The sequence below is a fragment of the Micropterus dolomieu genome, linkage group LG09, assembly GCF_021292245.1.
Source record: "Micropterus dolomieu isolate WLL.071019.BEF.003 ecotype Adirondacks linkage group LG09, ASM2129224v1, whole genome shotgun sequence".
NCBI lineage: Eukaryota > Metazoa > Chordata > Actinopteri > Centrarchiformes > Centrarchidae > Micropterus > Micropterus dolomieu.
In genome coordinates, this window is record NC_060158.1 from 19,040,025 (window position 1) to 19,053,782 (window position 13,758).

The window sequence follows — 13,758 nt, forward strand, 5'->3', positions numbered from 1 at the left end:
TACACAAATACACACACACACACACACACACACACATGGGTAGGCGATCATTGCTGCTGTTGGCAGCCCCCAGCAGACTATTCAACTGTATTTCATTTTTGTTTTTACAGTCTTACCCCACAGAAGCAGCCATCATGTGGATGGATAGGTAAATGGCTGAATACTATGTGTATGCACATGTTTACGCGAGTATTGTACACATGTGTAAAGGCTGTGGCGTGTGTGTGTGCGTGTTTGGAGGATACAAAAGAATGACAGTGCTGGGTCGGTATTGGAGGTTGGGGTTTGTGGTTGAGGTCTGGGTCTGCAGGGGCTTCATTGTATAAGGCAATGGCTCATAGTAGGCTTCATGTTTCAGATGGGGTTTTGGTGAGGTCAAGCTTCTTTATTTCATGCCTGGCTGTGTGCAGTTAGGTGAATGAGCAAAGCAAAAAACAACATTTAACCTCATATTCAGAATTTAACTCTTTGTCTAAACATGGAAAAATCTACTTGTTGGGGTTAAATAATCTCAGTTGTTCTTTTTTGAGATGTATTTTGATGCAAGATAGAATAAGAAGGATTATCCTCTCTTATAAAAGTCTTGCTTATTTGCATTGGACACTACACAATGAGTCCTTAAAGAACAATTACCCATATTTTACTTTGCAGCAGTGTTGTTGAGGTCTTTGATGTCTAGAAGTTTAAAAGCTGGCGTTGGTTTGATTTTGGGAGGAGTCTCAGTGTGTCAGACAAGTGCAATCTGGGGATTGTGCTCTTAACATTTTTGGCAATATGCAACTGTGTTGTAATATTGCATTCTAATGCAATAGTTAGACTGACAGGTCCTGGTTTGAAAAATGTTGTTCCCTAGTGGAGTAAACAAATGTCGCAGAAATCTGACAGAGATGCATTTAATGTTCCATCTCTCTCTCTTCCTGCTTTGCTGTATCCTTTCCTCCCATATTTAAGCTCTTATTAATTTACCTTACATTTCTTTATTACAACCACTCACAGGAATACTGTGGCCTTCAAGCTTAGTACTTGCTTGGCCAGTTGGTTGTGATGTTGATAATGAACTTTTTGAATATTTGTTGTTTTTGGCTCTCGGGATAAAAACTAAAATATTGAAAGCACTGTCAAACTGTAGGAAACACTGAGCTATGTTATACTGCAAATCATTTTCATTTTCAGTTTTTATTTGTTCAAAAAAAGCTGTCCAGTAGCCTAACTTGGAGCACTTTGTATACTGAGATGTGTGTGAGTGAGAGTGAGAGAAGGTCTTGTAACCTGGTACAGTTTTGGAGAAAATGTGAAAGTTACTATAATATTCACTGTTTTACAAACAATGAACATACATTTGAATGGACCCCTGGAATACTAGTGCTTATGCTTGTGCTAATTGGGATCCTAAGAAAGAAAGAAAGAAAGAAATGTTACGTTAAATAAAAGTTACAAAAATGTTTATGCTGACAATTATAGTTTGTAAAAAGAAAGCCAAAATTGCAATCAGCCCATCTCTAGTTATTTATGCCCCTTTTTCTTTGATTATCATGAAATGCATGTTACAAACAAAATAGATCATTGTTCTCTAACTGCTTCATTCTAGAAAGTGAATCAACTTTATCTGCAATTAAACAGTATCTCAGTACAATCCCCTTAAGGACCCCTGACAGTTTCATGACCTCACTTTAGGAGCCATTGATCTGTGATATAGTGGAGGAAGTGTGTGATCAATCAGTGCGTGGGTTGGGTTTGTACTTTAGGATAGGGGCTGCCGCTGATGTGGATTCTGGTACCAGTTGAGCGTGCCTCCCCTCATCACGGCCATCCCAGCAGTTGGACCCATCATCGCCCCGTCTCAGTTGGGTCCAATCTTGTAACTTCACACCAGCCTCTCAAGTGGGCAAAGTCACACCACATTAAAGGGCCCGTTTGACTTAAAACCTCTGCTCAACCCCCCAAACCACACACCTCCCTGTAACAACCCCCGCCGCTACTGTCATATTCCATTTGACTCAGTCATATTTTGATTAATATCTTGATGCCTTGTGTCGGTCCTAGGCCTTTGGCACTTACAGAGAGTTTGAGTAAGAGAAGCAGAGTCGGAGGGAGGGCAAAGGCAGAGAGCATTAAAAAGAGAAAACAACAGTTTTCACTGGCCTTGTTTAAGAGAAGCTGTATTGTGTTCAGAAAGCTTAACAGAGAAATCTTCTATCTGCTTGCTTAACACAGGCGAAAAGACTGTGCGACTGTATTTGATTTGTGGCACATTAAATAGAATGAAACGTCTACTGGCAAAAAAATAATTCAGTGTGTTGAATTTTTAGCAAAATTTGATTATTTTATACAACTTTGACTGTGGTGATCGAAGGCTGTCTATATTGGTATTGTATGAAGTGAGTCTGGGTATGTCAGGACAAGAAGATCTAAAGAAAAAGTTAAGTGTTTTTGGAAATACGCCAATTGTCTTGCTTGACGGGAGTTAGATGATAAGATCGATACCACTGTCGTATCTGTCCGTTAAGTATAAGGCTACAACCAGCAGCTGGTTAGCTTAGCATAACGTCTGGAAACAGGGAAACAGCTAGCGAAAATCTGCATACCAGCTTCTCTGGAGCTCACTAATTAACACGTTGTATCTGAATTCAACCTAAATTTTTTAGTTACAAGCAAAGTAGCATATTTACCATAATGTTAAACTAGTTCTTTTAAAAACACTGTCCATACCAAGGAGAGGTATCAAAAGAGGTATTGTTTTGACACCAGTATCAAAAAATGTCTAACAATACATACACACAGCTGCAAATTTTGTCCTGTTGTTTATATTCTCTAAAACTATTCAGTTACTCGGGTTTAGTGAATGTGGCAATATTATCCTGTAAAATGCGATTACATTCATTTAGAAAACAGTCCCGAGAAGGAACTTGTAGTGTGAAATCTCTTTAGTTTCAATATTGGAATAGAATAGAGTACTGTATGATTTGAATAAGCATTATATTTGCACAAACACAAATCTGACATTAAAGCCACAAACCAGCAAAAGCGAAAATATGAGCCAAGCAAACAAACAAGATATGGAAAATAAAGGGATAGGAGCTCTAGGAGGCAGAGACAGGCCTGTTTGTGTTCCCACAGCCTCCTCCTCATGCTTTCGCTCCGTCAAACCCTCATTCTTTGCTTGGTGAAATTGAGACTTGGCTTGATATTTGTCTCTCCTCGCCAGAAACCACAGAGTGACAAAATCCGTGGGGTGTCATAAACGAGCGAAGCCAGGGGGAGAAAGGAGGAGAGAGGTGGTCGGGAGGAGTGGGGGGGGGGGCGGGGGGTGAGTACTGGGGATGCAAGGGCAGACAGTCGGATCCATCTGGTCCTGATAAGGCAGAGTGGAAAACAGATGAGTGCGGTGAGCAAGAGGGGGAGGCGGGAGGAGAGGAGGGATGGAGCGTAGATCTACTTGGGAGGATATACTATCTGCTGTGCCCTATCAGCCCTCCCTATTTCTTTTCACCATAGCACTCCCGCTCCATTTCTGCCTTCCAAAGCCGACTTAAGCAACAGTTTGTTGCCCGAGGAAAGAACGAAAGAGAGGAGGAGGCAACAAAGGAGGGAGTGTTCGCCTCTCTCTAGCTTTCTTTCTCTGTCATTCCTTCAAACCACCCTAATCCCTTGCTGGGTGCCATCTTTCATCACGGCCTACCATGTGTGTATTATCCTCTACAGAACACTTCCCATTAATATAATAAGGGCTGCCAGAAGCACTTAGCCTCGTGAGCCTGTGTGAGATATGGTAGATGATACTTTGTGTGTGTGAGTTTCTCCCTCATGTGCACACACACAAACACACAACAGACTTTGCCCCAGGAAAGAAATGAAACCCACTGTTCTGACTGCAAGAGTGTCTCCCTCTAAAACTTCCACAATTCATCTCAGGCCCACTATCCCGAAGTGACTCTCTCCGCTGTTTTTTCTTCCGGGAGCTGTCACTCCCCACATCCTCTCCGTGTGGGCTGGCAGGAGATGTCTTGGCAGGTGTCTGACCCGCGCTGCTTGCGAGAGGAGAACCATCCACAGAGCCACTCTGCGTTTGGAAATGAAATGTCAGGCTCGGTATCCAGTCAGCCCTGATATGGAGATGCAATCATAGCGGGAGTGTTGTCGACACGAGAGCTGTCGAGGTGTTATTTAGACAGATGTGGCGCTCATATGACTGGTATGTCCAGACTTATGAATCTGAAATGAAGGGGGAGCTGCAGGGGAAGGGAGGAGTGTGGCTGCATTTGATTTAAGGAAAAGTTGGACATTTTAGGAAAATATGCTTATTCGCTTTCTTACAGAGAGTTAGAGATGAGAAAACTGATACCACTATGCCTATGTATGAAGTTACAGCCAGCAAGGGGCTAACTTAGCTTAGCACAAAGATTTGAAACAGCTAGCCTGGCTCTGTCCAAAGGTGACAGCATTTTTAAAGTTGACCATGTTGTATCTCATTTGTTTAACACATACAAAAACCAGAGTTCTAGGCCAGGACCAGATACTTCCTGTAGTCTCTCTGTTGGTTGCTTGGCTTGCTGTTCTCCCCTGTTTCCAGTCCTTGTCCTGAGCTGAGTTAGCCGGCTGCTAGCAGTAGCTTCATATTTTACCGTACAGACATGAAAGTGATATTGATCTTGTCATTTAAATCTCAGCTAGAAAGTGAATTTGCCTGTCGAACTTTCCCTTTACTTCAGAATATTAGCTTTACACATAAAATGTTTCCAACAGTGGTGTTTACACACTGTGAAATAAATTTCCTCAATTTGAGTCATTGATGGCATTGAAGTCTCATGAATGAGTAAAAAGTAGACAGAAATACTACAGAAATCCAGCTGAAACATAACCATGCTCTCCATAATTCAGCTGAAGTCATTAATTTCCTACATGACATCCAAATGGAGAATCTGCTTAGAGTCTCAAGCAATTCCCCTTGAGCTTAAATCATACACTTCCTTATAGCGCGGGACAAATTGATTTTATTTCAGCACTAAATGACATACAGTACATTTCAAAGGCATATAACTCCTAAAACATATGTGCTGATGTGACATTTGATTAGAAGCATTTAGGAAGAGTGGCTTTTTATGTTAAGTCCAAGTTGCTGCTGGCAGGCGCCTCAAAGTGCATCGGGACAAAGTCGGGCTAATTTTCAGTAGCTCTTTCACTAAGCCTGACGGTACATGAGGGGAATGATGGCATAACCTGTGGTTTCTCAAAGAGGCGATTCAGAGTTTTGTCAGGATTTTTCCTCTTAAGATGGGGACACTGATAGGGCTGAGGAGTTTAAACTAACATATGGAGCAAATCAAGGGGGCTCTTGATTTGATTTGGATTCCCTTTGTCATTACTCATGTGGGGTAGAGATGTTTACTTAGAGTGATAACTGGTGGAACGACAAGAAAGAGAAGAGAGCAGGGATGTTTTCTATTTATGTCTGCCTATGCTTGTGGATTTGTGTGTTTATTTTTCATTTTTGATGGTGTTAATAGTAAAAGTAGGGTCATATTAGTCTTCACTGGGATGTTCAAAGAGATAAAGGTTTCTTTATTGAGTATAAATATAACTATTAATATGTGTAAAGTTGTGTACCATCAATGTCAAATTGGAACAATCTGGGGTAGAACAAAGATATTTAAAATTCAAATGAGAAATGACACTTTTATAGCAGTCTTGTGGTTTCTATTTCTTGACATATTAAGCTTCAACAGATAAAGACATTGTTTGAAATTTGGGGAAATATGTTGATTTGAGAAGCTCGATACCACTCTCAACTCTGTATGTAGTGTGTAGCCACAGCTAGCAGCCATTTATCTTAGCATAACAGCTAGGCTGGCTTTGAAGCTGTTGTTTGTAGGCTTTGTTTTAACAAACAAGATCTAACATGTATTAGAGGTTCTGGTTGGCAAATTGTGTTACCTTCGGAAAGAGCAGGTTAGCTGTTTCCCCGTTTCCATTCTTTATGCTAAGCTAAGCTGTCGGCAGTAGCCTTTTATTTAATGGACACATGTGAGAGTGGTATTGATCCTCTCATATAACTCAGCAAGAAAGCAAGTAAGTTCCCAATAACCAATTTCCCAAAATGTCAAACTATACTTTTAAAGAAGAAGTAGTCAGAATCAATAAACATTTAGCTGTTAGAAACTGTTTATGCTTCCTTCACTCTGATTTTCTGTCTCTTCCAGAGGTTTAACATAGCTTTGTTTCCCTTCTTTTTGAAGACTGATAAATGTTTGTGGTGGAACCATGTGTGTGTGTATGTGTGTGGGTGTCTGTATACCTATTTAGGATATGTGTGTGTGTGTGTGTGTGTGTGTGTGTGTTTGTGTGTTTGTGTATGTATGTGTGGGTTTATTAGCCCACTGATGGAGGCTGATGGAGGGGGAACAAAGTTCAAACAGCAGACAACCACAGAGTGTAAAGGTCATCCCAAAACTCTAGGATATTAAAAGTTTTCAAGTTGGAGACAGACCCATTTATGTGTGTTTAAGTATGAGTGCTATAGTCTTAACATTTGACAGCCTCAGTGGCCAAGTGCTTTCAGTTTTGGTTCCGCTGGAAACTTAAAGGGCTCTTGGCCTATCCAGCTTTAGGCCTATTGAATCTATTATTAACACCAATGGACCTGCATCTCAGCATGGCCCCTCCCAACCTAGTGAGCTTTTAAAAGCACCTGATTTTTATATACCTGTTTTTTGTAATGGCAGGTTTCATGCTCTCTATGCTTTTAATACTTGTGTTTCTAATACTCATGTCTCAACTGAATTTTTTTTTTTTTTACAAAAAACATTGTCAGGTTTCTCACCAACAAATCTTTTATTTGCCAGGAATTTATCATCTCTAACCAATTTGAATTGTTTTTATGAGAATTGTCACAGGGACCTACTCATATCAAAGGCCACACCCTTGATCTTGTCCTTTCACATGGTGTTCACATATGTGGTCCAAAACAATCTGCCCACTAATAAGCCAAACCCTGTATGCGCTTGCATTTTTAATACTTCCTCTGTAGCCAATTCCACAGATGCTCTCCTGTCTTCCTCAGTTGACATTTGCTCAAGTCAAGTCATGACATAATCCTAAATACTTTTAATACACTTTAACACTTGCACCGAGATCCTGGACCAAATTACACCATTTAAGTAGAAAAAAATCCCTCTAAAGTCTCTCTCCCATGTATAACTGACAGCAAACGTGCCAAAAAGATACCTAAAGAGGGACTGTTGTAGGGCAGAGCAGAAGTGGAAAGCCTCTAATAGTGCACCGTGACATTTTAAGAGACTCTATGAGAAATAAAAACAAATGCCAGAGCATGATACTTTTCGGACCTTATTGACGAAAAACCACACAGCTCCAGGTATTCATTCAGCATTATTAACCGTGCCACAGACAGTATGGACTCCACCCCTCAGAAATGTGAAGAATTTTTAACCTTCTTTGTCAGCAAAGTCTTGAGCATCCTCCTCCTGCACAGGACACAACAATTTCTTTTAAAACTGCTGCCTTCTTTGAGTCCTTTGACACAATGTCTATTGACACTGAGGCGATTAATAAAATTAAGCCCTCTTCGTGTGCTCTCGACATCCTGCATGGGAGATTTCTAAAAGAAGTAAGTGGATCTGTCAGTCCCTATATTGTCGCCATAATTAACATGTCACTATTGACTGGTTCTGTCCCTGCTTATTTTAAGAATGCAATTGTTCAACACTTCTGGAAAAAAAAAACTTTATAGAGCGTAACTACATTGATAACTTTTCAATTTTCCTATTTCCAGACTGCCTTTTCTTTCTAAGGTTCTAGAAAAAGGTTTTGCTGAACAATTGATCGCTTTTTTTAAACAGAAACAGACTTTGAGATATTTCAGTCTGGATTTAGGGCAAACCACAGTACAGAGACTGCACTCCTTAAAATGATGAATGATCTGCTATTTGCCGTTGATGCTGGAAAATGTTCAGTTTTAGTTCTTTTAGATCTAAGTGCTGCATTTGATACTGTTGACCGTTCGGTTTTATTGGAACGTCTGAAATGCTGGGTTGGGACGGATCTCTGGTTCAGTCCTAGTTCTGTTTAAAAGTGGTTTTATTCCAACTCACAAGAGCGATCTTTTAGTGTAGCCATTGGCAACTCACGGTCATCCTCTGTGAAGATGACCTGCGAGGTACCTCAGGGGTCTGTCCTCGGACCACTTTTGTTGTCATTCTACATGTTAACCCTGGGACATGACCTCGACAGATATGAGCTTCCATTCCTACGCAGATGGTTCTCAACTGTACCTCTGCTTTAACCCCAGTGATCACATTAAAACACTCAACAACTGCATCCTTGACCTCAAATGTTGGATGTCCCAGAACTCCCTGCAGCTAAAGACTGTGCTAATTATTTTTGGCCCTGGCACAGCTAACACTCGTGCTTCAAAACATCTCACATCCAACTAAATCTCAGATCTTCGGACAACATGCGTTCCTTGTCAAAACCTAAGGTGCTCAGCCAAGGCTCTACTAGCCATTCCACAATCCAGGCTGTGGACCAAGGGTGACCAGGCCATTTCCGATAGGGCCCACACTTTCTGGAACAACCTCCCTGAGATCAGACTGGTAAGCTCAATATCCTCTTTTAAATCCTTTCACTTAACCCTTATTTTATTGATTATTTTAATTACTTTACATTATCACATAGACCTTTTGTTTCTGTACACGTAGGCCAGGTGAGGAATATTTAGTTAAATTGTCCAAATAAATTCAGGTTTGGATATTCTTTTAAGAGTAACTTGCACATATTTTAATGTAAATATTATTGTGTGCTAATACCCACTAATAAACTTAAATGCCTGATCCCTTTTTATGTGTGTGGATTAACTTTCGGAGAGTGTCTCAAGCTGACGAGCGACTTTATTTTTACCACCAAAGTCCAGTTTATTTTGAGTCTTGACTTCTGAAGCGACTCCCGAGCCATTCGTCTGGAGGCCGTGACTCCTCAGAAGAAACAAAAAGAGAGAGAAAGAGTGTGCAGTGTTTTCTTTCCCTCTGGTTTGTTTTCTAGTCTCCTTTCAAAATGAACTGGGGTTTGGATTTGGCTGCTTTGCACATGGTGTGGTGGTGGGGACGCAGAGGGAGAGGGGGAGAAAAAATTAAAAGCAAGACAAATGTTATACTATTGAATACTTGTAGGTTGTCTCAGTTCAGCAGGATCATTGTATTGATCTACTGTACACAAGAACAAATGATGTGACTGTGGGTGAATGGTCTATGTTTGATGCTGCACATTTAGGTTTCAGTGGTCCCAAAGAATTGATTTGTATGTTTACGTTTAGTGTAATATACATAATTGTTATTCAGTAATATCTCTTCAATCACATGAAATAACACGCAGATTATAAGAAACTGGTGAAAGAAAGGCTGGGATATTCCAAATGCAAAATTCAATACAGCCACTCACTTAACTGTGGTTTGACTGTTAGGGTATAAAAGTATAACTATGTAACTTCTGAAAGAAGAAATGACTATATGGCGATCAGGTGGTAGACATACAGACATAAACATACAGTTGACATAAAAAGATTTAAAAAATATAAATATGGAAGAAACAGATACCAGTTTTTTTACTTGTGCTATTTTTACTTGTGCTATTTTTACTTAACGATTTAGCATTTGCCATTATACCATAATTACCGCTTGTGGCCACAGTAGCCGGTGTTTACATAGTATCGCTTTAAGCTTATGCTGTCCATTGTCTCTGTCTCACTGGTGTTGAAAAATAGAATCACCAATTAAAAGGTCACCAATCATTTGCAACATTTTTAATACATACTATGCTGGAAATGTATTCACATAAGTCTTACACTCATTGCCTTGTTAATACAGTGATTCATTTGGGAGGATTCTGATTATTAATGAGGAGCTTTGCTTCCAAACACTGTCTTAGAGCTGTTGTTCCAACAACAAAACGTCTGACATACTGCTTTCAGGAACACTAAAACTGTCAATGACGGTTCTTCCAACAAAATCTACGACCGTATTGGGCAACAATGCTTTTGCGAAATGCACCCTGCATGTTTTTATAGTTTCAGTGTTTTTAATTGTGATGTGTGTCTGTGAGCTTCTTGTTCAATGCTCTCTTGGCCCTGTCTTGCCTATAAATTATTGCTCCTCCCAACATAATGCTCGTTTACTAGATGGATGGATGGAGGGATGAATTTGTCAATGCGTAACACCACTTACCCTCCTGTAGCACTACGATGCTGAAACATTTTCTCATAACTCCACAGCACAGATGCTTCATTGGCTCTGGGTCAGGGAAGGCTAGCTGCTGCACGCAGAAGCCCATATGGGACGAGCACTGAAGAGGAACCAAAACTCAATAAACACAGCACTGGGGAGAGAGGGAGTTCAAGGGTGCGCTTGTCATGATGGAGGCTACAGTGAGCGCTCTAGTGGCTGCTGGGGTTTTGATGCTGTAATGTGAAACGGCTGGGGGAAAGAGGACTACAATTCCCCTCATTGTCTGGTCTCCGTCCCAGCGTCAGCCCTCTCTCCTCTCCTCAGCGGACCCTCACCGTAGCCAAACTCATCATCTCCCTCTCCGTCTATCTCCCCACGTCTGCCACCCATCACGCTGCCTTGATCACTCGTTCCCACTCGTGCTCCGTCTAGCGTTGCTGCTTTTGCTTCATATCTTTCTTGGTTTTTGCTCTTTTCTCACTGTCTGCTGTCTTGTCTCCCCATTTCATCTGGTGAAAGATTTCTGTCTCTCATCATGTTCCTCGTTCGGTCGGTTCATGATAATATGTATTTTCCAGAAATGTTCCCAGAAAATAACATGAACCAGAATAATATGCAGCGATTCTGCTATCTTATCCTCTCCCCTTCTCTCTCTTTCTCCTTCCTCAGTCTCCCGTAGTATCTGTGGGCTTTGCCAGGTTTCATCCCAACCTGGTGGTGGGGGGGACTTACTCGGGACAGATCGTCCTGTGGGACAACCGCAGTCACCGTCGGACCCCAGTCCAAAGGACCCCTCTGTCTGCTGCTGCACACACTGTAAGACTGGCTCCATTATCAATATGACATACAGTTAAAGTCCAATACAACAAAGAGTGGTAGAGTGTCGGCACACAGCTTCGGCACATTTACAGAAAAACTTCCCAAAATTTCTTTAGAAGCATTGTTTGGTTTTTGGTTTAGTTGATCGAGGGAAAGGAATTACATTTTTGATTATCAGTTATCAGTAATCCATTAAGTCATTTACCAATCAAATATGGCAATTATTTTCTAGGTCCTGCCCCTAAAATGAGAAAATGTTCTGAAGTTTAAGATTATAAGTTAAATATTTTGGATTTTGTTGATTGTGGTGGGCATTTTTTACTGTTTTCTGACACTTTATAGACTGTACGATTCATTGATTTATAAAAATAAAAAAAAAACAATCACAGGTTTAATCAATAATGAAAATAATTGTTAGTTGCAGTCCTGGGGAAATAAGCTCTGACCTAAATGACAACACTCCCCTTTTTTTTAATGAAAAAAATTATTCAGAAGGAACACTCCAGATGATAGTTAGATTTTAAAACGTGCAATGTAAATATATTAAATTATATTACATCATACTGTTCACACAGAACCACGTTTTTCACATGATGCTGCTTTGAGAAATATTATTTTCATAATAGAAACACACAAACACTAGCTGAAAGGACAGCTCAGTTTAGACGCTCTAGTGAACTCGCTGACCCTCGACAAATTACTGACCAACATACGTTAGCAATATCTTAAGACCCAGGGCCCGCTTATAACCACAGATACAGACACATGTAGACACACACACACACACACTGCTTCATGCCATCCGTGATGTAGGTTTAAACCCCAATAATGAGGCCGTCGCTCTCGTCCAGCTAGCTAGCATGGTGCTGATTGCTGAATGGATTCTTTGTGCTGCCCAGTACGCAAATCAATTACTGCCCCAGTAACGACATAATGGTTTCACACACTGCTGTGGATTTGCACTGTAGCGCGTGTCCCAAAACGTAAGGGACGACTGCACGCTGGCATGTGAGCTGTCTGTGGGCCTGCTGCATCTGTTGGTCCACAAAGTATCTAATGATGTCATGTGTCTAAGGGTAAAATTACATTATCATTTCAGGGTCATGTTTAAAATCAGATTTTATTAATATTGGCATGTGAACTTATTGAAAATGTTATGTTATGTCCCTGACAGCCTACTACAGTTAGGAATTATCTACATATTTATTATACAAGATGCCAAATGTGCAGAGAAACTTTTATGCTTCTAATCAATGACTAAATCAAGACTAATAATTTGTGACTGTAATCACAATATGCAACAGTCATTTTAGTTGGGATTGCTGTAATCGTGTTACAACTGAGTTATGATATTGAAAACATGTGGCATAATCTGTTGCATTGTACAAGTGTATCTACACCAATCTCTCCCATTTGTGTGTCTTGATCTCTTTTTGTGTGTGCGTGTCTGTGTGTGTGTAGCACCCAGTGTACTGCGTGAATGTGGTCGGAACGCAGAACGCCAACAATCTGATCACTGTGTCTACAGACGGCAGGATGTGCTCCTGGAGTCTGGACATGCTCTCCCAGCCGCAGGTACACAACGCACTCACCGCCCAACACACTGTCCACACAACCTGCTAACAGCTCCACACGAGTCAATATGTCAAGTGTTGAGCCTTGAGATAACACAGTTTGTTAAAATGGAGAGGTTTATTGTCTATAACTGTTGTTGGATATGTATTGACTTGTTTTTGAATGTGTATACAGTCTCACAGTAATGCTTCCTACTGTGTGTGCATGCAGGAGACCATGGAACTGGTCTACAATAAATCCAAACCCGTGGCGGTGACAGGCATGGCTTTCCCCACGGGAGACGTTAACAACTATGTGGTCGGGAGCGAGGAGGGCACTGTGTACACGGCATCCAGACATGGCAGGTTTGTGGACACGCGGACACACACACACACACACACACACACATGAACAAAACCTCACAGACAAATCTTTGCTGAATCAGTTCCAGTTTTTTTGCTTACATATTTAAACAGAGTTAAACATGAAAGTAAAATAATGCTGCAAAAAATATACATTCAGTCCTGGTACTCCTGGACCTTAGCGCTGCTTTTGACACCATTGATCACAACATCATGTTAGACAGACTGAGGCACTGGGTGGGGATCTCTGGTACTGCCCTAGAATGTTTTTCGTCCTACCTGTCAAATAGGAAGTTTTGCGTGTCTGTAAACAACTATGTCTCTTCGTTCTGTCCAGTTAAATATGGTGTGCCTCAGGGGTCGGTCTTAGGACCCATTTTGTTTTCCTTGTATCTGCTTCCCCTTGGACATATTATCCATAAACATGGCATTTCTTTTCATATTTATGCTGATGACACACAAATGTACTTGCCCGTCAGATCCACAGACCCTGGAATGCTGAGTTCACTTAACAACTGCCTTTGTGAAGTTAAAAAATGGATGTCAAATAATTTCCTCCAGCTGAACTCAGACAAAACAGAAATCCTGGTCATCGGGTCCCAGCAGATGGCAAAACAAATACTGCCATCTGCTGGTTCCTTAGTAAATCACATTAAGCCTGTGGCAAAGAACCTTGGTGTTTGGTTTGATAGTAATTTAAATTTTGAGCAGCACACCACAAAGCTTGTTCAATCATGTTTTTATCAACTTAGAAATATAGCAAAAATTTGATCTATGTTAACTTTTAAGGACAC

The 13,758-nt window shown here is 40.8% G+C and overlaps 1 protein-coding gene across 14 annotated transcripts in view; it reads left to right on the forward strand.

Annotated features, from left to right (window-relative positions):
- LOC123976658 (cytoplasmic dynein 1 intermediate chain 1) overlaps positions 1-13,758 on the forward strand; it is a 55,881-nt gene that overhangs the window by 28,022 nt on the left and 14,101 nt on the right. For all 14 annotated transcript variants that reach the window (XM_046058983.1, XM_046058985.1, XM_046058995.1 and 11 more), the window contains 3 exons: positions 10,899-11,045; positions 12,510-12,623; positions 12,834-12,967. In XM_046058983.1, the coding sequence (XP_045914939.1) occupies positions 10,899-11,045; positions 12,510-12,623; positions 12,834-12,967 (395 nt within the window). The remainder of the gene's footprint in view (positions 1-10,898; positions 11,046-12,509; positions 12,624-12,833; positions 12,968-13,758) is intronic.